The sequence below is a fragment of the Oncorhynchus masou genome, chromosome 2 (genome assembly GCF_036934945.1).
Source record: "Oncorhynchus masou masou isolate Uvic2021 chromosome 2, UVic_Omas_1.1, whole genome shotgun sequence".
Classification (NCBI taxonomy): domain Eukaryota; kingdom Metazoa; phylum Chordata; class Actinopteri; order Salmoniformes; family Salmonidae; genus Oncorhynchus; species Oncorhynchus masou.
In genome coordinates, this window is record NC_088213.1 from 18,446,569 (window position 1) to 18,471,723 (window position 25,155).

A 25,155-nucleotide genomic window follows, 5' to 3' on the forward strand; every position below is an offset into this window, starting at 1 on the left:
CTGGTGGATCGCAGCCAATTCCTACTGAGTCGCAACCGAAGGTTAGGCGGTATAGCTAGAAACATTGTTCTGTTTATCTTGAGGTTGGAATGAAAATTGTGCATCAGCTTCAGGTGATGAATCATGGCACAAAATAAGTTTAGGAACAACTGCAGCAGAAACCATATCCACAAAGAGAAGTATGTTCCCAAATAATGATTTATTAGAAGAAAAAAGGTTAATAGTATGCATGACTGACAACTACAGATAACTGTTGTTTACCAAATCAACATATTTTTTTCTACATTAGATTCATAGGAGGTTGGTGGCATCTTTTAATTGGGGAGGACAGGCTCGTGGTAATGGCTGGAAAGGAATAGGTGGAAAGGTATCAAATACATCACGTGGTTTCTATGTTCCGGACAGTATTATGAGCCGTTCAGCAGCCTCCTGTGATTAGATTCTAGTCTTCTCCCTTCTCTCTTCAGCTCTATAGCCTACTACACCACTCTGAGTCCAACCACTGTAACAACAGACCCTCATGAGCACTGCTGCTGCTTTTGAGCCTCACATGTTCCAGAGAGGGGGGGGATTTTCTGGGGGCACTGACATTAGATCCCACCTCACAGTCTTGGGCTATGGAGGAGTGCAGGGAGAAGGGGAGACGGGAGGTCGAGGAGGGAAGGGAGAGTGGGAGGAGGGAAGGGAGAGTGGGAGGAGGGCAGGGAGAGGGGGAGGAGGGCAGGGAGAGGGGGAGGAGGGCAGGGAGAGGGGGAGAAAGGAGGAGGGTGAGGCAGAGGGTAAAATTGATTGTCCACAGGGGCTTGGGAAGCTGTTGAATATGAGGGGTATTACCGCCCCGGCACTGCAGCCAGATGGACAGCAGATGACTTTTGTTCCGACTAATACTCTAGTCTGGGGAGGCGTGGGGAGACAGGAAGAAGGAACATTTTGGAGTGCTGGACAACTTACATCACCCACTCTGTCTCAGGGATAGCACCATATTCTCTGTCCTCTAGTCAAGGCCTACAGCAGAACAGTGAGAGTAAAAAGACAGCAATTCAATGTCAGACATTGATAGTGTTTTTAGATAAGGGATTCTAAAACTTGTGTATTAGGAGTAAGTCGGACAATTTTCTATGTAGGAAATAAAAACATGTAATGCCCCAAAAAAATGAATGTATATTTGAAAGGGGTTGGGGGTAAAAAACATGGCACATTTTGACCACTAAAAACACTGTTTGAGATATTTCCACACTATGAGATTGGAATAATACTGTGAAATTTAGAAAATTATGAAAATTCCCTGGTAGTGTAAGAGCTGTTTGAAAAGACCACCTGAAATGTCAGCATGTTTTGGTGGGATGGAGCTTTGACCTGCCTGGTGACATCACCAGGTGGTCAATTAGTTAATAGACCAGCAATGAAGAGAGTTCCAAACATCTCTGCCAATAACAGATTGTTTTCAGTTTTCCCCTCCCCACTCAGACCACTCCCAGACAGTCCTCGCTAAATTCTTGCTTGGGAAATTGCTCTTTCCTAAGAAGCTATTTTTGTTTATTTTTAAAATCATTTTAATTGAAGACAATCACAGTAAGGTACTTAGTTGTTACCCAGAAATGATTTGATATTGACCTTTAACAACTCCATAAGGTTTAGCACCAACCTAGTTTGAATTGCAAATTGTGGATGAACAGCAACCCCACTTCCCACCCTTCCCAGTTTGCCAGTTATGCACTAATATGTATAAAAGGGGGTATAGCTGCGAAAAACAAAACAAATAACAATCTGTTTGAATAGAGGTCATATAGTAATAACCTTTTTTTTAAGGTAAAATACTGTCTTCTTTGTGAAAATGGCTTTACAATGATAATGACATAATGTTCTATTATTTTATAATGACAAACCTTATCAGACTGTCACTATAGAGGTACTATAATTCTATGTATTATTATGTAACAACACCTGATCCAAAGGATCCAAATGTTAACACCTATTTTGAGGAAAGTCATTTTGAACCCAAATAGATTAAAACACCTTTGAAGTTATTTTTTTATTTTGATCTTTTATTATTTCCACTTTCCAGTATGATAACCTTAACCAGTTTATAGCCTACCAAGAGCTTCCCAAAATACTTTACTAATTTAAGTCTTCATATATGTACCATACACAACATGGAACAAAATATTCAATTAAATCATCAAGTATAAGCCATGAAAAAAAATATTGAATGTGGTATACCGTACATGTGGGAGGCTTAATGTGATAAATATACTGAACAAAAATATAAACGTAACATGTAAAGAGTTGGTCCCATGTATCATGAGCTGAAATAAAAGACTCCAGAAATGTTCCATACGCACAAAAATATTATTTATCTATATTTTTGTGCACAAATGTGTTTACATCCCTGTTAGTGAGCATTTCTCCTTCACCAAGATAATCCATCCACCTGACAGGTGTGGCGTATCAAGAAAGCTGATTAAACAGCATGATCGTCTGAGACAGCTGATGAATCAGAGGAGTATTTCTGTCTGTAATAAAGCCCTTTTGTGGGGAAGATCTCATTCTGACTGGCTGGGCCCCTACCCAGTCATGTGAAATTCATAGATTAGGGCCTAAGGAATTGATTTATGAACGGTTACTCTGTAAAATTGTGGAAATTGTTGTATGTTGCGTAAATATTTGGAGCTGTTTTCACAGTCATAGTTTACACCTAGTTTATGGACTAAACAACACTTCCAGTGTTGGTCCAGGATTATGCCAGAGAGGAAGAGGAGACATGAGAGGTTTTACTCTTCCCAAAATCTGTCCACGAAAAATAAACCCACAAAATGAGACATTTTTGTATGTGGGGTCAATGAGAGAGTGCCAAATTTGGTTAAAATAAAATATAATATTTAGCTATGTATGGCTTATTTGATCAAATATACGTTTTGTTATGGTTAGGTTGTTACGAGGAAAGCACTGATATAAGTTGACGCACGTGGCATTTCGGCAACTTTAAGAAAAACAACTTTATATCAGAATTGTGCCTGTTGTCATAGAGATAGATAGAGGACTCGTCATGGATATAACTTGTTTTAACATGGCCATTGCCATTGAGGGCTTTGACCACTTTGAATTAGTCAAATGGATGGGGATTCCTATGAGTTGGGCGCAATCAGCAAATGAAGAAGAAGAAAACTGAGTACTATAAAATGAAGACAGACCATTCTTTCACAGATGCTATAATGGCACAGATACAAAGATGAGTCCTCCATCTCTCAATTCAATTCAAGGGGCTTTATTGGCATGGGAAACATATGTTAACATTGCCATAGCAAGTGAAGTAGATAATATACACAAGTGAAATAAACAATAAAAATTAACAGTAAACATTACACTCACAGAAGTTCCAAAAGAATAAAGACATTACAAATGTCATATTAAATAAATAAAAATATATATATACAGTGTTGTAACGATGTACAAATGGTTAAAGTACAAAAGGGAAAATAAATAAGCATAAATATGGGTTGTACTTACAAAGGTGTTTGTTCTTCACTGGTTGACCTTTTCTTGAGGCAACAGGTCACAAATATTGCTGCTGTGATGGCACACTGTGGTATTTCACACAGTAGATATGGGAGTTTATCAAAATCGGGGTTGTTTTTGAATTCTTTGTGGATCTGTGTAATCTGAGAGAAATATGTGTCTAATATGGCCATTCATTGGGCAGGAGGATAGGAAGTGCAGCTCAGTTTCCTCTATCTCTATTGACTGTATCACGTATCTGCCCTCTCATTGTCTAGAATGGTCCCACCAGATCTCGCCTCCTGCCTTCCATATTTGAGGATATGTATTTCCATTGTTAGAATGGTCAATCAACTATCTTGTCAATATAATAGACAATCTTTGACTGTGCTTAGTCTGTCCGGGAACCGCGCCGTTATCATTTGGGCGGCGTTCAGTACAAAAAAAACGGATTCCAACGTTCAATTAAACGGAAACGTTACTGTTCTGTATGGCCAGTTAAAAAACTGGAGTGGTTGGGTTGTGGGTTCAAAATGCCCCGCTTCCCTTTAAATAGGCATACGTCACTCATTGTGTCCAGCCACACTCCGATACACCCACCAAACTGATTAAATATACCTCAACGTCTGTTCAAGAAAGTTGACCAACGTTTTGGGGAAACGTGTCGTTCGGTACAAACCGTCACGCAACGTAGTAAATGTTGAATCGAACTGAAACACTCCTGGAAACTGCCCTGGCTGTCCATGAGGGTTTGTTTCTCTGGCATTGCTTAGGTTTTACTACCATCTGCTGGTTGAAACATATATGCACATGATTCAGATTTTCCTCTTGAGTTTGAACATTGAATTTATGTGACCTTGGATTGGAGTGAACATCTTTCGATGAGTGTGACTTCCTCTCTCAATATTTATATGGCTAGATGTACATGTTCCTTCCCCATTAAACACAACATATGTGGACATATGTTATAGTTCATTGTAAACTCTACATATGAACCCTTTTCTTTATAACACTTAAACCATTCAGAATAGGCCTAAATCCGAAGCACAACATATGCTTTAACCAAAAACCCAACCTAAACACAGGATCATATTAATCTGTAATAAAATAAATAAAAACAGGCCCCTGAATCAGATAAATGCAATCAATATCTGTTAAAAGAGGCTATACAGAAGTTGCTGGCTAAATGTGAACCTTCAATTTTGGCTTTAGTATTGTCTGCATGGTTCATTAACTCATAAAATCTGAATATTTATGCTAACAGTAGAGCCCCACAGTGGAGATGTCCTAATACCCATAAAGCATAGCGGTCAAACAGGGAAATGGATCCAATCGTTTTTCCACCATTCATTTTTTCCATAGGGGATGTTAGAAACACTTAAAATAAGGGTTGTGTTTTGTGTAGGCTTACCCAGGCGTGACATTTTGATATCCATGTAAAACTCTCTCGGACAAGGTGACTTTTATCAATATATTTATTCGGCTCTATTTCCTCTCAGATTTGAACATGCTAATTAGCATCAAAGTAGACATCATGCAAGATTACAAATCCCTGTAAACTCCTGCACTTCATCTCCAGCTGACACCTTTGCTAACAGGTATTGTGTCAATTTAAAACTTGCACAAGACAGTTCAAAGAATTGTCCATTTAAAGAAATGTAGCTAAATTATTCATTACTACACTTAGCTAACATTAGATAGTTAATCCAGAGATTCGTACCTTTACTTTGATTCGGAAGTCTTGTCCAGATTATCACGGCATTTGTAATTCTTTATGATGGCCACATTAGCAGCTAAATAGCATTTCATTTTGGGTAGGTAAACACAAGCAAATATATTGATAAAAGTCACCTTGTTCTAGAGATTTACACAGCCCTTATTTTAAGTGTTTCTAAATACCCCCAAGGGAAAAAGAAATGGTGGGAAATTTTTTGGAGCCCTTTCCCTGTTTGACCGCTAGGTTTTATGGGTATTATGACTCATACTGTGGCACTCTATATACTGTAGTTTATGCTCATGGACATGGGAAGGTGTGCCTCTTTCTATCCAATGAGATAATCTGGGCTCCCCCAGAAGCTAAAGTTCCTTACAGACTCTTTAATCGCGGTGTTCTTTGCACAAGGTAGTATATTGCTGCATATACTTTGGCAGTACTCGGGTTAGTTTGACACCTATGGCACTGGCAGACCTATTTTCTGACATAATTTATTTAGCATATTTAAGTAGCCTGCAGGCTACTCAAAATGTAGGCTGTAATTGAAAACAATACTGCATTTTAAATTGTGCCTCTGCAAGGACAGGCAAGAAATTGGTTATGTAGTCTAGGAATTACCCATATTTTCTGTCTCTATTTGAGGAGTAGCCGAATTTTGGTGAGAGTCCATGTTCTCCATGCCGCTGTCCTTTTTAAATTAATACATCCACTATTGAGGACGTTTTTAAAATTATTATTATTATTAACATTCTCTAAGGACTACAGTGACAGCTTCTCGACGTTGGGATTTAGGTTTTGTACCTGTATTCTTGCGCTGATCTACACATTTTCGTGCATGAGGCACCGTTTCCAGGCCTTATCCTTTGCTTTAATTATTTATTTGCGTGTAAACTGCGGTCTTGCTATCAAAACATTGATTGTCGATGATCCCCATCTCTGTTGAGGGCCGAACTAAAACACCTTTATTTATTTTCATCTCAAATTGGAGTAGACTGGCACACAGTCATTATGGCTCGTCCACGGCCGCGGGAGTACAAGGCAGGAGATTTGGTTTTTGCGAAGATGAAGGGATACCCACACTGGCCAGCGAGGGTGAGTAGGTGATGCAGCCGAGCTGAAAAGCAGGGAGGCGGGGTTGCCTGAGACAATACCGCCGATGCTTTGGGATATATGCGATGGGCTCTTGCCGCCACCTTCTTCACCATGCGTGTTTGTCTTTCGCAGCTTAGTTCACAGTGTACCTACCAACCTACCTTCACCACATATTCAGCTATTGCGGATCGCTATTTTGATACGCTGCAAACCACAATAACCAGTCATTCTTATGTTTACCATTCTTTACATTTTCCCTGTGTTTCCCAGTCAGGAAACGAGGGCGCTATTGAATGGTGTGCTACTACGTCTGTTTTTGAATCAGTCTCTTCCTTACGTACTGTTTTTACTTTTCATTTCCCACATTCCACAAATTCACTTGAATGCAAAGCGGTTGTAATTGTATCGACCTATAGAGTGATTTGGTATAGCCTACTAGAGCTAGCCTTTATAGTCAGTCAGACTTGACCTGAGGTAACCGGGTGACGTGAGCCCTTTCCAACAACAATGTTACATTGTAAGCGTTCTGATTACACTGTTGGCCTCAAGTGTTCTAGCATCTGCAACATTGTTTCATAATACTGACACTTTACACTCTTATTTCTGTTGTTTGGAATAGACAACACACAGCATTGAAGTTAGGACACTACTGCTTACTGACATATTAAAGTGTGTTAATGCAGTTCACATACACTGTTGCAGTTTGTATTATGGGTTCATTTCTGACTTGAGTGTCTCTCTCTCTCTCTCTACATCTCTCTCTCTCTACATCTCTCTCTATACATCTCTCTCTCTACATCTCTCTCTCTACATCTCTCTCTCTACATCTCTCTCTCTCTCTCTACATCTCCCTCTCTACATCTCTCTCTCTCTCTCTCTCTACATCTCTCTCTCTCTCTCTCTCTCTCTCTCTCTCTCTCTCTACATCGCTCTCTCACTCTCTACATCTCTCACTCTCTACATCGCTCTCTCACTCTCTACATCTCTCTCTCTACATCATTCTCTACATCTCTCTCTCTCTCTACATCTCTCTCTCTCTACATCTCTCTCTCTCACTCTCTACATATCTCTCTCTCACTCTCTATCTCTCACTCTCTACATATCTCTCTCACACTCTCTACATCACTCTCTCTCTCTCTCTACCCCCATTAGATTGATGAACTTCCAGAGGGAGCTGTCAAGCCACCTGCTAATAAATATCCCATATTTTTCTTTGGCACACATGAAACGTAAGCCAACACACTATTATGTCCCAAATGGCACCCTATTCCCTATATAGTGCACTACCTTTGACCAGAGCCCAATGGGGTAAGTAGTGCACGACATAGGGAATATTTGGGACACATGCACACCTTTTCTTTACAACTTTTTTGTTGATAAGCATATTACCAAAAGCATCTCCTGTGGCCTATGTTATTACACTGAGACCTATGTTATTACACTGAGACCTATGTTATTACACTGAGACCTATGTTATTACACTGTGGCCTATGTTAATACACTGAGGCCTATGTTAATACACTGAGGCCTATGTTAATACACTGAGGCCTATGTTATTACACTGAGGCCTATGTTATTACACTGAGGCCTATGTTATTACACTGAGACCTATGTTATTACACTGTGGCCTATGTTAATACACTGAGGCCTATGTTATTACACTGAGGCCTATGTTATTACACTGAGGCCTATGTTATTACACTGAGGCCTATGATATTACTGAGGCCTATGTTAATACACTGAGGCCTATGTTATTACACTGAGGCCTATGTTATTACACTGAGGCCTATGGTGTTACACTGAGGCCTATGGTGTTACACTGAGGCCTATGATATTACACTGAGGCCTATGGTGTTACACTGAGGCCTATGGTGTTACACTGAGGCCTATGGTGTTACACTGAGGCCTATGGTGTTACACTGAGGCCTATGGTGTTACACGGAGGCCTATGTTATTACACTGAGGCCTATGGTGTTACACTGAGGCCTATGTTAATACACTGAGGCCTATGATATTACACTGAGGCCTATGTTAATACACTGAGGCCTATGTTAATACACTGAGGCTATGTTATCACTCCTATGATATTACACTGAGGCTATGTTATTACACTACATGTTATCACTGAGGCCTATGTTATTACACTGAGGCCTATGTTATTACTGACATGATATTACACTGAGGCCTATGTTAATACACTGAGGCCTATGTTATTACACTGAGGCCTATGTTATTACACTGAGGCTATGTTATTACACTGAGGCCTATGTTATTACACTGAGGCCTACCCCCACTGAGGCCTATGTTATTGATGAACTTCACAGGCCTATGGGAGGCCTATGTTATTACACTGAGGCCACACTGAGGCTAATAAATATCCACTGATATGTTTTACACTTATGGCACACTGAGGCCTATGTTAATATGTTAACACTGAGGCCTATGTTAATTACACACTGAGGCCTATGTTATTACACTGAGGCCAAATGGCACTGAGGCCTATTCACCTATTATAGTGCACTGAGGCCTATGTTACCAGAGCCTGGGGCCTACACTAAGTGTTATTACACTGAGGCCTATGGGAATACACTTGGGTTACACTGATGCACTGAGGCCTATGTTATTACACTTATGTTATTACACTGAGGCCTTTTTGGCCTATGTTATTACTGAGGCCTATGTTATTACACTGAGGCCACTAATTACACTGAGGCCTATGTTATTACACTGAGGCCTATGTTACACTACATGTTATTACACTGAGGCCTATGTTATTACACTGAGGCCTATGTTATTACTGACTGATGACACTGAGGCCTATGTTATTACACTGAGGCCTATGTTATTACACTGAGGCCTATGTTATTACACTGAGGCCTATGTTATTACACTGAGGCCTATGTTACACTACACTGAGGCCTATGTTATTACACTGAGGCCTGTTATTACACTGAGGCCTATGAGGCCTATGTTATTACACTGAGGCCTATGTTATTACACTGAGGCCTATGGGGTTACACTGATGGTGTTACACTGAGGCCTATGTTATTACACTGAGGCCTATGTTATTACACTAAGGCCTATGTTATTACACTGAGGCCTATGTGATGTTATTACACTGAGGCCTATGTTAATACACTGAGGCCTATGTTATTACACTGAGGCCTATGTTATTACACTGAGGCCTATGTTATTACACTATGGCCTATTTATTACTGAGGCCTATGTTATTACACTGAGGCCTATGTTATTACACTGAGGCCTATGTTATTACACTGAGGCCTATGTTATTACACTGAGGCCTATGTTAATACACTGAGGCCTATGTTGTTACACTGAGGCCTATGTTATTACACTGAGGCCTATGTTATTACACTGAGGCCTATGTTATTACACTGAGGCCTATGTTATTACACTGAGGCCTATGTTATTACACTGAGGCCTATGTTATTACACTGAGGCCTATGTTATTACACTGAGGCCTATGTTATTACACTGAGGCCTATGTTAATACACTGAGGCCTATGTTATTACACTGAGGCCTATGTTATTACACTGAGGCCTATGTTATTACACTGAGGCCTATGTTTACACTGAGGCCTATGTTATTACACTGAGGCCTATGTTATTATGCACTGAGGCACTGAGGCCTATGTTATTACACTGAGGCCTATGTTATTACACTGAGGCCTATGTTATTACACTGAGGCCTATGTTATTACACTGAGGCCTATGTTATTACACTGAGGCCTATGTTATTACACTGAGGCCTATGTTATTACACTGATGGCCTATGTTACACTGAGGCCTATGTTATTACACTGAGGCCTATGTTATTACACTGAGGCCTATGTTATTACACTGAGGCCTATGTTATTACACTGAGGCCTATGTTATTACACTGAGGCCTATGTTATTACACTGAGGCCTATGTTATTACACTGAGGCCTATGTTATTACACTGAGGCCTATGTTATTACACTGAGGCCTATGTTATTACACTGAGGCCTATGTTATTACACTGAGGCCTATGGGGTTACACTGATGGTGTTACACTGAGGCCTATGTTAATACACTGAGGCCTATGTTATTACACTGAGGCCTATGTTATTACACTGAGGCCTATGTTATTACACTGAGGCCTATGGTGTTACACTGATGGTGTTACACTGAGGCCTATGTTATTACACTGAGGCCTATGTTATTACACTGAGGCCTATGTTATTACACTGAGGCCTATGTTATTACACTGAGGCCTATGGTGTTACACTGATGGTGTTACACTGAGGCCTATGTTATTACACTGAGGCCTATGTTATTACACTGAGGCCTATGTTATTACACTGAGGCCTATGTTATTACACTGAGGCCTATGTTAGAGGCCTATGTTATTACACTGAGGCCTATGTTATTACACTGAGGCCTATGTTATTACACTGAGGCCTATGTTATAGCACTGAGGCCTATGTTACTGAGGCCTATGTTATTACACTGAGGCCTATGTTATTACACTGAGGCCTATGTTATTACACTGAGGCCTATGTTAATACACTGAGGCCTATGTTAATTACACTGAGGCCTATGTTATTACACTGAGGCCTATGTTTACACTGATATGTTACACTGAGGCCTTACACTGAGGCCTATGTTATTACACTGAGGCCTATGTTATTACACTGAGGCCTATGTTGTTACACTGAGGCCTATGTTATTACACTGAGGCCTATGTTATTACACTGAGGCCTATGTTATTACACTGAGGCCTATGGTGAGGCCTTACACTGAGGGCCTATGTTATTACACTGAGGCCTATGTTATACACTGACACACTGAGGCCTATGTTATTACACTGAGGCCTATGGTGTTACACTGATGGTGTTACACTGAGGCCTATGTTATTACACTGAGGCCTATGTTATTACACTGAGGCCTATGGTGTTACACTGATGGTGTTACACTGAGGCCTATGTTATTACACTGAGGCCTATGTTAATACACTGAGGCCTATGTTATTACACTGAGGCCTATGTTATTACACTGAGGCCTATGTTATTACACTGAGGCCTATGTTATTACACTGAGGCCTATGTTATTACACTGAGGCCTATGTTATTACACTGAGGCCTATGTTAATACACTGAGGCCTATGTTAATACACTGAGGCCTATGTTAATACACTGAGGCCTATGTTAATACACTGAGGCCTATGTTATTACACTGAGGCCTATGTTATTACACTGAGGCCTATGTTATTACACTGAGGCCTATGTTATTACACTGAGGCCTATGTTAATACACTGAGGCCTATGTTATTACACTGAGGCCTATGTTATTACATGTTATTACACTGAGGCCTATGTTATTACACTGAGGCCTGTTAGGCCTATGTTATTACACACTGAGGCCTATGTTAATACACTGAGGCCTATGTTATTACACTGAGGCCTTATGTTATACACTGAGGCCTATGTTATTACACTGAGGCCTATGTTATGTTATTACACTGAGGCCTATGTTAATACACTGAGGCACATGTTAATACACTGAGGCCTATGTAATTACACTGAGGCCTATGTTATTACACTGAGGCCTATCTTATTACACTGATGCCTATGGTGTTACACAGTTATAGCTGAGGCTATGTTATTGAGGCCTATGTTTATGTTAATACACTTAGTACACTGAGGCCTATGTTAATACACTGAGGCCTATGTTAATACACTGAGGCCTATGTTAATACACTGAGGCCTATGTTATTACACTGAGGCCTATGTTAATCTCACTGAGGCCTATGTTACATGGCCTATGTTAATACACTGAGGCCTATGTTATTACACTGAGGCCTATGTTATCACAATGTTATGAGGCCTATGTGTCACTGATCGCACTGAGGCCTATCCAACACTGAGGCCTATGTCTATTACACTGCATGTTATTACACTGAGGCCTATGTTAATACACTGAGGCAGACTCGGGAGAGGCCTATGTTAATACACTGAGGCTATGTTAATACACTGTCCTCCGAGGCATGTTAACACTGAGGCTATGTTATTACACAATGCCCTGAGGCCTATGTTAACACTGAGGCCTATGTTAAGCCAGCCGTTACACTGAATGTGTCACTGGAGAAAACACCGTGCACCTGGCGACCTTGTCATCGTGCACTGTGCTCGGCCCGCCACAGGAGTCGCTAGTGCGCGATGGGACAAGGACATCTCTGCCGGCCAAACCCTCCCCTAACCCAGACAATGCTGGGCCAATTGTGCGCCGCCCCATGGGTCTCCTGGTGGCGGCCAGCTGCGACAGAGCCTGGAATCGAACCCAGAATCCCTAGTGGCACAGCTAGCACTGCGATTCAGTGCCTTAGACCACTAATCCACCCGGGAGCCTGTTATAACACTGTATTATAGTGATCAGCAGATAATATAGGCCTATTATAAACTGGAAGGTTTGAGCCCTGAATGATGATTGACAGCCGTGGTATATCAGACCGTATACCACGGGTATGGCAACATATTTATTTTTACTGCTCTAATTCCATGGGTAACCAGTTTATAGTAGCAATAAGGCATCTCAGGGGTTTGAGGTATATGGCCAATGGGGTTTGAGGTATCCAGGCACTATGCATTGTGTCGTACATAAGAACAGCCCTTCGCCGTGGTAAATTGGCCATATATTACACTCCATTGTGCCTCATTGCTTAAATATAACACTATCTTAACTTGGGTACTTTATAGCGAATATATTTATTGTTTGCACACACACTCTAGTTATAAACATGAACGCTCACTTCACAAAGCAGTAGCACAACTTGAGTATATCAGTTACATGACAGAGTCTTTGTAGTACATATACTGAGTGTACAAAACATTGAGAACACCTGCTCTTTCCATGATATAGACTGACCAGGTGAATCCAGGTTGAAGCTATGATTCCTTATTGATGTAACTTGTTAAATCCACTTCAAATCAGTGTAGATGAAGGGGAGGAGACAGGATAAAGAATGATTTTTAAGTCTTGAGACAATTGAGACATGGATTATGTATGTGTACCATTCAAAGGGTGATTGGACAAGACAAAAGATTGAAGTGCCTTTGAACAGGGTATGGTAGTAGGTGCCAGGTGCACCGCTTTGTGTCAAGAACTGTGATGCTTCAGGGTTTTTCATGCTCAACAGTTTTCCGTGTGTATCAACAATGGTCCACCGCCCAAAGGACATCCAGCCAACTTTACACAACTGTGGGAAACATTGGAGTCAACATGGGCCAGCATCCCTGTGGAACGCTTTCAACACCTTGTAGAGTCCATGCCCCGACGAATATAGGCTGCCCTGAGGTGAAAGGGGGGGGTGCAACTCAATATTAGGAAGGTGTTCTTAATGTTTTGTACACTCAGTGTAAGTTACATTTTTGTGATGACAGATGAATGTTAGTGGTTTGGTTCTGGTCAGGTTGGTATTACTGCTCACCATCTCTGTCCCACCACAGTGCCTTCCTGGGCCCCAGGGATCTCCTACCATACAAGGAGTACAAGGACAAGTTTGGCAAGTCCAACAAGAGGAAAGGTTTCAACGAGGGTCTGTGGGAGATCGAGAACAACGCAGGGGTCAAATTCACCGGCTATCAGGTCCGTCGTGCTTCTCAGTCCATTTTTGTGGATTGATCGGCACATACAGAAGTATACAAAAGTAATCCAGATATGTGGACAGTGCATTCTGATATTATGGGCTGCTGCTTCACCTTGGTGCAGTCCTCTCCTGGAGAGTTCCTTATAGAAGAGACTTCTATTTTATTTGTTTTGCTCCCAATATTTTCTCAGTTGATCTCAATAGGACATCAGTGAATAGTGTCTGCTCACTGTACTGTTTTGTAGATTTTTCTCATGTCACTATGAAGCCAAAGGTATATTTCCTACTCTGTGTGGACAATAAAGTTGTACTCTATTCTACGCTACTCTGTCCTATGCTGTCAGGCCATCCAGCAGCAGAGCTTTTCCAAGACGGCGGGAGAAGGAGGAGACGTGGCAGACGGGAGCAGTGAAGGGGAGGAGAGAGATTCCATAGAGGAGGTGGAGGATGACCAAGGCAAACTGAAGGAAGACAGGGCCGGGTTCAAACGGAAAAGGACGGCCTCCTCTAAGGTACCAGGTCATCACAAACTAGTTATCAGACCTGTTATTACACTCTATCACACTGTAAACCTGTAGTACTCATCCATAGTCCTGGAGACCCACAGGGTGTGCAGATTTTTATTCCAACCCAGCATTAACACACCTGGTTCAAAGATCAATGATTAGTTTGGTCAGTTGTGTTAGTGCTGGGCTATATAAAAGTCTGCCCAGCCTGTGGGAACCCAGGAACAGGGTTGAAGAACACTGGCTTAACATACATGTCACAATGGTCTTGGGCGTGTTTTTTGATTTTTTTTGTGTGAGATGGTTGACAACAGGGTCATTTCAGGGGCATCTCTAAAGTGCATCTAAACACTTTCAAGGGGCTTCCTCTCCTTGCCTCCTCTCCGTGCCTCCTCTCCTTGCCTCCTCTCCTTCATCTGCACTGAGCGGACTGGGATATGTTTCGTATTGCGTCAGACAACAACATTGACGAATATGCTGATTCGGTGTGCGAGTTCATTAGAACGTGCGTTGAATATGTCGTTCCCATAGCAACGATTAAAACATTCCCAAACCAGAAACCGTGGATTGATGGCAGCATTCGCGTGAAACTGAAAGCGCGAACCACTGCTTTTAATCAGGGCAAGGTGACCGGAAACATGACCGAATACAAACAGCGCAGCTATGCCCTCAAGCTAAGCGTCAGTATAGAGACAAAGTAGAATCTCAATTCAACGGCTCAGACACAAGAGGTATGTGGCAGGGTCTACAGTCAATCACGGATTACAAAAAGAAAACCAGCCCCGTCACGGACCAGGATGTCTTGCTCCCAGGCAGACTAAATAACTTTTTTGCCCGCTTTGAGGACAATACAGTGCCACTGACACGGCCTGCAACAAAAACATGCTGACTCTCCTTCACTGCAGCCGAGGTGAGTAAAACATTTAAATGTGTTAACCCTCGCAAGGCTGCAGGCCCAGAAGGCATCACCAGCCGCGCCCTCAGAGCATGCGCAGACCAGCTGGCTGGTGTGTTTACGGACATATTCAATCAATCCCTATCCCTATCCCTGGACAAGAGGAATACCTATGTGAGAATGCTGTTCATCGACTACAGCTCGGCATTTAACACCATAGTACCCTCCAAGCTCGTCATCAAGCTTGAGACCCTGGGTCTCAACCCCGCCCTGTGCAACTGGGTACTGGACTTCCTGACGGGCCGCCCCCAGGTGGTGAGGGTAGGCAACAACATCTCCACCCCGCTGATCCTCAACACTGGGGCCCCACAAGGGTGCGTTATGAGCCCTCTCCTGTACTCCCTGTTCACCCACGACAGCGTGGCCACACACGCCTCCAACTCAATCATCAAGTTTGCGGACGACACAACAGTGGTAGGCTTGATTACCAACAACGACGAGACGGCCTACAGGGAGGAGGTGAGGGCCCTCGGAGTGTGGTGTCAGGAAAATAACCTCACACTCAACGTCAACAAAACTAAGGAGATGATTGTGGACTTCAGGAAACAGCAGAGGGAACACCCCCCTATCCACATCGATGGAACAGTAGTGGAGAGGGTAGTAAGTTTTAAGTTCTTCGGCAGACAAACTGAATTGGTCCACCCACACAGACAGCATCGTGAAGAAGGCGCAGCAGCGCCTCTTCAACCTCAGGAGGCTGAAGAAATTTGGCTTGTCACCAAAAGCACTCACAAACTTCTACAGATGCTCAATCGAGAGCATCCTGGCGGGCTGTATCACCTCCTGGTACGGCAACTGCTCCTCCCACAACCGTAAGGCTCTCCAGAGGGTAGTGAGGTCTGCACAACGCATCACCGGGGGCAAACTACCTGCCCTCCAGGACACCTACACCACCCGATGTTACAGGAAGGCCATAAAGATCAAGGACAACAACCACCCGAGCCACTGCCTGTTCACCCCGCTATCATCCAGAAGGCGAGGTCAGTACAGGTGCATCAAAGCTGGAACCGAGAGACTGAAAAACAGCTTCTATCTCAAGGCCATCAGACTGTTAAACAGCCACCACTAACATTGAGTGGCTGCTGCCAACACACTGACTCAACTCCAGCCACTTTAATAATGAGAATTGATGGGAAATTATGTAAAATATATCACTAGCCACTTTAAACAATGCTACCTAATATAATGTTTGCATACCCTACATTGTTCATCTCATATGTATACGTATATACTGTACTCTATATCATCTACCGCATCTTTATGTAATACATGTATCACTAGCCACTTTGTTTACATACTCATCTCATATGTATATACTGTACTCGATACCATCTACTGTATCTTGCCTATGCTGCTCTGTACCATCACTCATTCATATATCTTTATGTACATATTCTTTATCCCCTTACACTTGTGTGTATAAGACAGTAGTTTTGGAATTGTTAGTTAGATTACTTGTTGGTTATTACTGCATTGTCGGAACTAGAAGCACAAGCATTTCGCTACAATCGCATTAACATCTGCTAACCATGTGTATGTGACAAATAAAATTTGATTTGATTTGACTTGACAAGGTGAAAGCAATATGACGGATGCCTTCCAACCAGGTATCTGTCTTCACTTGTTTAGCAATGTCAGCTCAATGAAACAAACGATAAGATGAGAGGAAGCCACGTGAGACTATTGAGATCTATTTCTAGTCTCTCCGGAGCTACAGCTAACCTATAGGTTAAAGGTAAAAGGTCAGAGTGCAGGTGCATATGTTCAGGGGAGCAATGGGAGGGGGGGCTATCATAAGCCTACTGATACATTACATTGCAAGTCGTCAGCATATCTTGAAAAATAATGATTATGAAGTGAACTCGGAGGGTTGAGAAACGCTGATAGTTCCATTTGAATGGTATTTCCTTCATCAGGACAACACAAAGCCTATGGGCCCATACAGAGGCAGGGTGGTTGTAGGTAATGTTACTGTGGTGTCCATTGAGGCCTGGGTTGAAAAAAGTCACCCACAGCCCCCTCCACCCCGCCCTCGCTTAGCAACCACTGTTGCCTAGCAACTGGGCTCTATTACGCACATCTATTCGATGAAATGTAGCATTCCAGAAGACCGACCTCAGCCTCTCAAATTGGAAGTCTAACTCGTGCTTGCATTACACAGATGAACATTTTCTTGCTTTTGTCCTTCAAAGTGCTGGCTATGCTTTTGTTGTTTTGTTTCTCAGTGCAATTTCAGCTGTTTTGTTTCTCAGTGCAAATTCAGCTGTTTTGTTTCTCAGTGCAAATACAGCTGTTTTGTTTCTCAGTGCAAATACAGCTGTTTTGTTTCTCAGTGCAAATACAGCTGTTTTGTTTCTCAGTGCAAATACAGCTGTTTTGTTAAAGCGCAAATAGCATTTGACCTGTGTTCTTTATACGTGTAGTGTGGTGTAGTGAAAGTTGAACAGATCAGCATCACACACAGAGTTGAACTGAGCTATGCAGAGCAGATGTTATGTTAATACATTATGATACTCTAACAGGGATGTTAATACATTATGATACTCTAACAGGGATGTTAATACATTATGATACTCTAACAGGGATGTTAATACATTATGATACTCTAACAGGGATGTTAATACATTATGATACAGGGATGTTAATACATTACAGGGATGTTAATACATTATGATACTCTAACAGGGATGTTAATACATTATGATACTCTAACAGGGATGTTAATACATTATGATACTCTAACAGGGATGTTAATACATTATGATACTCTGACAGGGATGTTAATACATTATGATACTCTAACAGGGATGTTAATACATTATGATACTCTAACAGGGATGTTAATACATTATGATACTCTAACAGGGATGTTAATACATTATGATACTCTAACAGGGATGTTAATACATTATGATACTCTAACAGGGATGTTAATACATTATGATACTCTAACAGGGATGTTAATACATTATGATACTCTAACAGGGATGTTAATACATTATGATACTCTAACAGGGATGTTAATACATTATGATACTCTAACAGGGATGTTAATACATTATGATACTCTAACAGGGATGTTAATACATTATGATACTCTAACAGGGATGTTAATACATTATGATACTCTAAATACATTATGATACTCTAACAGGGATGTTAATACATTATGATACTCTGACAGGGATGTTAATACATTATGATACTCTAACAGGGATGTTATGTTAATACATTATGATACTCTAACATGGATGTTAATACATTATGATACTCTGACAGGGATGTTAATACATTATGATACTCTGACAGGGATGTTAATCATTTACATACATTTACATTTAAGTCATTTAATACATTATGATACTCTGACAGGGATGTTAATACATAATGATACTCTAACAGGGATGTTAATACATTATGATACTCTAACAGGGATGTTAATACATTATGATACTCTAACAGGGATGTTAATACATTATGATACTCTAACAGGGATGTTATGTTAATACATTATGTTAACAGGGATGTTAATACATTATGATACTCTGACAGGGATGTTAATACATTATGATACTCTGACAGGGATGTTAATACATTATGATACTCTAACAGGGATGTTAATACATTATGATTTAATAATACATTATGATACTCTAACAGGGATGTTAATACATTATGATACTCTAACAGGGATGTTAATACATTATGATTAATACATTATGATACACTAACAGGGATGTTAATACATTATGATACACTAACAGGGATGTTAATACATTATGATACACTAACAGGGATGTTAATACATTATGATACACTAACAGGGATGTTAATACATTATGATACTCTAACAGGGATGTTAATACATTATGATACTCTAACAGGGATGTTAATACATTATGATACTCTAACAGGGATGTTAATACATTATGATACTCTAACAGGGATGTTAATACATTATGATACACTAACAGGGATGTTAATACATTATGATTCTCTGACAGGGATGTTAATACATTATGATACTCTAACAGGGATGTTATGTTAATACATTATGATACTCTAACAGGGATGTTAATACATTATGATACTCTGACAGGGATGTTAATACATTATGATACTCTGACAGGGATGTTAATACATTATGATACTCTGACAGTGATGTTAATACATTACGATTCTCTGACAGGGATGTTAATACATTATGCCATTCTAACAGGGAGCAGATCTGATGAAGCCTAACTGGGGATTGGTTGAAACATCATTAGCCATGCTCACTTTTTCAGATACCTACAGAACATTTGGGGTCCAGAAATTATTTTAAAAATCGTACAGTTCAAAGAATAATGGATGTCACGACTCCCGCCGAAGTCGGCTCCTCTCCTTGTTCGGGCAGCGCACGGCGATCGACGTCACCGGTCTTCTAGCCATCACCCCTCCACTTTTCATTTTCCATTTGTTTTGTCTTGTTTTTCCGCACACCTGTTTTACACCTCATCACTCTACGTGTATATTTTCCTCTGTTCCCCCCATGTCTGTGTGTGTAATTGTTCGTTACGTGTCATGTGTGACGCTTCATGCTGGTTTTTCGCCGGGTCTTGTTTGGAACCCATGGTATTGTATGCTGTACATTATTTGTGTGATGAGTGCTCTATTCGCTTTTTCCTTTGGCGGGAGTGTCGTTGCGCAGTTGCGTCCGACTGTTTTCCTTCTGCCAAATAAAGTGTGCCTGTTCACTCATCTCTGTTATCCTGCACCTGACTTCAGTTCACCAGTTGCGCACACTGTTGACAATGGATACATTCATTACGCTTCATTAAGTACTTACTTTGTATGAAATACTTATTGATACTACTGTATCATGGACTCTAGCTATCCACTAGCAAAGCATGTCCATTTAGTGTTGCATGAGTGCTGTTCTGACAAATAAGCACCTCATCACTACCTGCACACAACAACTTCTTGGTTTCAACGTCCTCAGGAAGGAGTGGTCCTCAATAGGTTCAGAACAGGCCACGGCCCATGCCTCGCCAACCTCCAGCGATGGGGCATAAAAGCAAGCCCCCTATGGCCTGTGGGGTGGAGAAAACCATGCACCACATTTTTTTGCATTCACTGAATAAATAAATAGTGCTGATCTGTGTGTGTTGTCCCCAGAAGTCATCCAAGCTGTCCAGGATCTCGTCTGGAGATGAGGATCTGGAGGACGGGAAAGAGGAGGATCAGAAGAGCGGATCGGAGGGGGGAGACCCCGATAACGGCATCATTCAGAACACTGCCGACAGCAAGGTGGGCCGCCCAGGGGGATGTCAGGGTTGGGGACAATTCTAATTAAAGTCAGTTAAATCAGGAAAGGATTTGAATTTAAAATATTTTTTATTTTATTTAAAATAAATAGGTTCTCCTTTTCAGTTTATTGAAAATATAACATTTTTACAACAATTAAGTCAGAATTTCAGTCTACTTCTTGAATTGACTGTCTTCAATTTGAATTGACCCCAACCATGGTGGATGTAGCCTGATCCCAGATCTGTTTGTATGCTTGGCGTGACATTGATCCTAGTTGACAAGACATTGCTGACACATTTCAGTCACAGGTATGTTTATTCCTTCCTTGGTACCGCAAAGTGATAGTGTTGCAAGATCAACACTTGATTACTCATTGATTTGATTTAGCAAAGATTAAAATGGAGCTGAAAATGTTGGCAGATATTGTTCATTCAATGCAGGAATACTGACACCAGGGGGCATGGTAGCAAAATAACTGTTCTGATTCTCTTGTATCCTTCAAACAGCATTATTATATCACTTCATTGTGTCCTGTGTCACTATCAGATACTTATGTTTCTGATGTGTATTCTAATTGTTTAATAGGATACTTTTCAATTAGAATATTTGTATGCCTTCTGTTCCAGAACCAGCTGCTGAGAGAAGAACATTAGGTGCTGTGGACACCTGCAGAGGGAAAGGAAGGTATTCATTGTTGCTGTCACGTGATATTGGAATGATCAAACTCCCATAATCACCACCTCTAGCACTACCTGTAATGGGCCATTCACGTCTATCTCTATGTAGAAAATAGCACATATCTACTACAGTATATCACTAAATCTGTACAACTCTGCTTCAGCCAATAAACGCCCAAGCTTGACTAGAGCCAAGGTAACTAGCTCCAAAACAACATACACACACACTTGTGTCCCCGTCTCTTTCAAAATCAGAACACCACATTTCATATCTAAACAGTGTAAAATAAGCATCAATCGATATTTATATTGACCCTTAGCCTCCACTATCTGATTAATCCATCAATGATGTCATATAGGTAAACATGTTAGCTATGTTTGATAAAACTTCTATAAATATACAGTATAATATACTCCCTTGTGGTCTATGATGATTGATATATGTTGGGTATTGCAGTGTTATGATCATACTAGTTGTATCTTGGATTTGCTTTTATAAAACAATGGATTAAGGGGAGGGACTAGCTTAGGGTTGCAAAATTCCAGTACATTTTCAAAACTTTCCAGTTTTCCAGAAATCCCGGTTGGAATAATCCTGCAATCAGGGGGGAATAAGCAGGAAATACGGTGATCATACGACTGGAATTCATGGGAAACCTGAGAATTTGGGGAAAGTTACTGGAAATTTGAAATGTGTGTTTAACTGACTGTATAACATATCCATATCACTCAGCACTGTATGTTGCTCTTTTATGTAACCGCAAAAGATGAATGGGAACAGACATAGATAAATGTACGAAGTGTTGTGCACAAACCGACTCTCTAACTCTCTATCTATATATTTGACTTTGGTTGTAGAGTATAGGGCCAGTATTCTACCTGACTGATCTAGCTAACTACTCGTCCGCATTCCAAATGGAATCCTATCACCTACATACTTTTGTGCACTACGCTGCCTTCATCTTTCTATGGGAAGTGATGAATCGGTTTTAACCTGTGTCAGTAGACAGTAGTATATTTTAAAAGCTTTCTATAGTGGCATGCTCAACTGTTGTACACAACTACCTAGTTATTTTCTTAACGTTTTCAATTATACTGAACAAAAAGGTAAACGCAACATGTAAAATGTTTCATGATGAGCTGAAATAAAAGATCCCAGAAATGTTTCATACGCACAAAAACATTCTTTCTCTCAAATTTGGTGCACAAATTTGTTTACATCACTGTCAGTGAGTATTTCTCCATTGCCAAGATTACTGACAGGTGTGGCATATGATTAAATTAGCATTACACAGGTGCTCCTTGTGCTAGGGACAATAAAAGTTTGTCACACAACACAATGCCACAGATGTCGCAAGTTTTGAGTGAGCATGCAATTGGCATGGTGACTGCAGGAATGTCCACCAGAGCTGTTACCAGAGAATTGAATGTTCATGTCTCTACCATAAGCCGCCTCCAACGTCATTTTAGAGAATTTGACAGTACATCCAACCAGCCTCACAACCGCAGACCACGTGTAACCACACCAGCCCAGGACCTCCACATCCAGCTTCTTCACCTTCGGGATCGTGTGAGACCACCCACCTGGACAGCTGATGAAACTAAGGCGTATTTCTGTCTGTGTAAAAATGCTTTTGTGGGGGAAAACTCATTCTGATTGGCTGGGCCTGGCTCCCAAGTGGGTGGGTCTATGCCCTCCCAGGCCCACCCATGGCTGCGCCCCTGCCCACTCATGTGAAATCAATAGATTAGGGACTAATTAATTCATTTAAATTGACTGATTTTGTTATATGAACTGTAACTCAGTAAAAATGTTGAAATTGTTGCATGTTGCGTTTATATAAACTCAGTAAAATCTTTGAAATTGTTGCATGTTGCGTTTATATATTTGTTCAGTATACCTGCTGTTTTTCCATTCACACTTCTTCCACAGTGCGGTGAATGAGAAAAAAAGACATAACACAACCATTTTTGCAAGCACCTTTCTCAGACGATATATTGGTTTTCATCCTGAGGCATTTAAGACATGTTGGAAACTCAGAAATACAAGCTTCCGAGTTAAAACAACAACATTTGAACTGCCCTCCAACTATTTACAAGTGACATCACCTACTAAGGAAATTACCTCGATAACGAAATCAGCGTTCTCAACGAGTTCAAGGCATGTGAATGCACACAACTCGTTTCTCAGAGTTTTCAAGTCATATTTTCAGAGTTTCCGACTTGTCATGAATGCAGCTTTAGTGTTTGGTATAAAGTTGGCACCTGGCATACTGGAAAATTGTGTTTTCTGCCTTGGTTCAGCTTTCAAACTTACTCTTACACACTCACATCAATGGTATGCCAGTAGCCTGCTCTCCTTCCTATGTCTTTATGAAAAATATATTCTATTTATTTTTTTGATGATAGTTGATTATAATACTGTGTGAAATGTAAACTCATACATTTTAATTTTTTTTTATTTAAACCTTTCAATCTTTGTTAATGCTCGAATTAGAACATGTTTTACATTTTAAAGGTTTGTAGTTTAAAGTAAACTGTTGCTGTTTATGGACAAGACTTTTACAGAATAAACTCATTGGAATGCACTCAGTGTTTGCAAACACGTATTATTTGGATAACACGGACATCTCAAATGCAAGAGCACCAACAGAGCCAGAAAACACAAATCAGATTTTACAAATCAAGATTTATTTCAGGTTTTTAACACTTAAATTAGACACAAATATCCAAATATTGCGTCCACAAAACTAGTCCTTAAATCCTCTCCAAATACCTTTAAACATAACACAATCTATTTTGATTCACCATATAGCATTTTATGACAACAAACCTATTGTTTTATTTCAAAGTAAACGTTGTAATGCTTGACAGAACCAATTTAGGTAATTTAGCTGAAAACACATTTAGAACAGTGCTATATTCATAACATATCCCAGGGTAGGAGTGCTGCTGATCTAGGGTCAGGTCCCCCCGTCCATTTATTGTTATTCATTGCAATCTAAAAGGCTAAACTGATCCTAAATCAGTTCCATAATAGGCTAAGACTAGTCACTGACAAACAGAAATGAGTAAAGGAGTAAAGGTAAAGGAATGTACCACTGAGCAAGATATGCTTGGATGCTGTTTTTATATTAAGTCTCTGTTGTGTTGCTGTCAGTAGAGTACATCAGTGAGACTACAGTAGTGTACACTAAAGACTACAGTTGTGAGTATTGAATATACTACACTTAGAGTTGGCCAGTGCAGAATATATGAAACAGACTGGCCACCAGGTTATGCTAGGCAGAGAGATACTTTTGGACTGGTTTCTGCGGTTATGCTAGGCAGAGAGATACTTTTGGACTGGTTTCTGCGGTTATGCTAGGCAGAGAGATACTTTTGGACTGGTTTCTGCAGTTATGCTAGGCAGAGAGATACTTTTGGACTGGTTTCTGCAGTTATGCTAGGCAGAGATATACTTTTGGACTGGTTTCTGCGGTTATGCTAGGCAGAGATATACTTTTGGACTGGTTTCTGCTGTGCGGTTATGCTAGGCAGAGATAGGCTGGTTTCTGCGGTTATGCTAGAGATACTTTTGGACTGGTTTCTGCGGTTATGCTAGGCAGAGAGATACTTTTGGACTGGTTTCTGCGGTTATGCTAGGCAGAGATATACTTTTGGACTGGTTTCTGCGGTTATGCTAGGCAGAGATATACTTTTGGACTGGTTTCTGCGGTTATGCTAGGCAGAGAGATACTTTTGGACTGGTTTCTGCGTTATGCTTATGCTGGTTTCTGCAGGCTAGAGAGATACTTTTG

At 40.8% G+C, this 25,155-nt stretch overlaps 1 protein-coding gene across 2 annotated transcripts; it reads left to right on the top strand.

The window, feature by feature from the left end:
* The first annotated feature begins 5,503 nt into the window (after nucleotides 1-5,503).
* On the top strand, nucleotides 5,504-23,943 carry hdgfl3 (HDGF like 3). Of its 2 annotated transcripts, XM_064989167.1 has the most exons (7): nucleotides 5,504-5,617; nucleotides 6,201-6,301; nucleotides 7,454-7,530; nucleotides 13,789-13,927; nucleotides 14,273-14,440; nucleotides 20,547-20,678; nucleotides 21,305-23,943. In XM_064989167.1, exons 2-7 carry the CDS (start codon nucleotides 6,218-6,220, stop codon nucleotides 21,329-21,331), a joined length of 627 nt encoding a protein of 208 aa, XP_064845239.1. In that variant the 5' UTR covers nucleotides 5,504-5,617; nucleotides 6,201-6,217; the 3' UTR covers nucleotides 21,332-23,943. The 2 variants fall into 2 exon arrangements, with proteins under 2 accessions (XP_064845239.1, XP_064845247.1); XM_064989175.1 differs by lacking the exon at nucleotides 5,504-5,617 and having other exon boundaries at nucleotides 5,624-6,301; nucleotides 20,550-20,678.
* Nucleotides 23,944-25,155: the final 1,212 nt, after the last annotated feature.

What these genes read in the sequence shown, in the direction of transcription:
- hdgfl3 (XM_064989167.1), top strand. Translation starts at nt 6,218, where the DNA reads ATGGCTCGTCCACGGCCGCGGGAGTACAAGGCAGGAGATTTGGTTTTT. An exon ending in ACCCACACTGGCCAGCGAGG is followed by an intron (nt 6,302 to 7,453) that starts GTGAGTAGGTGA and finishes TACCCCCATTAG; the next exon opens with ATTGATGAACTTCCAGAGGG. An exon ending in TCAAATTCACCGGCTATCAG is followed by an intron (nt 13,928 to 14,272) that starts GTCCGTCGTGCT and finishes CTATGCTGTCAG; the next exon opens with GCCATCCAGCAGCAGAGCTT.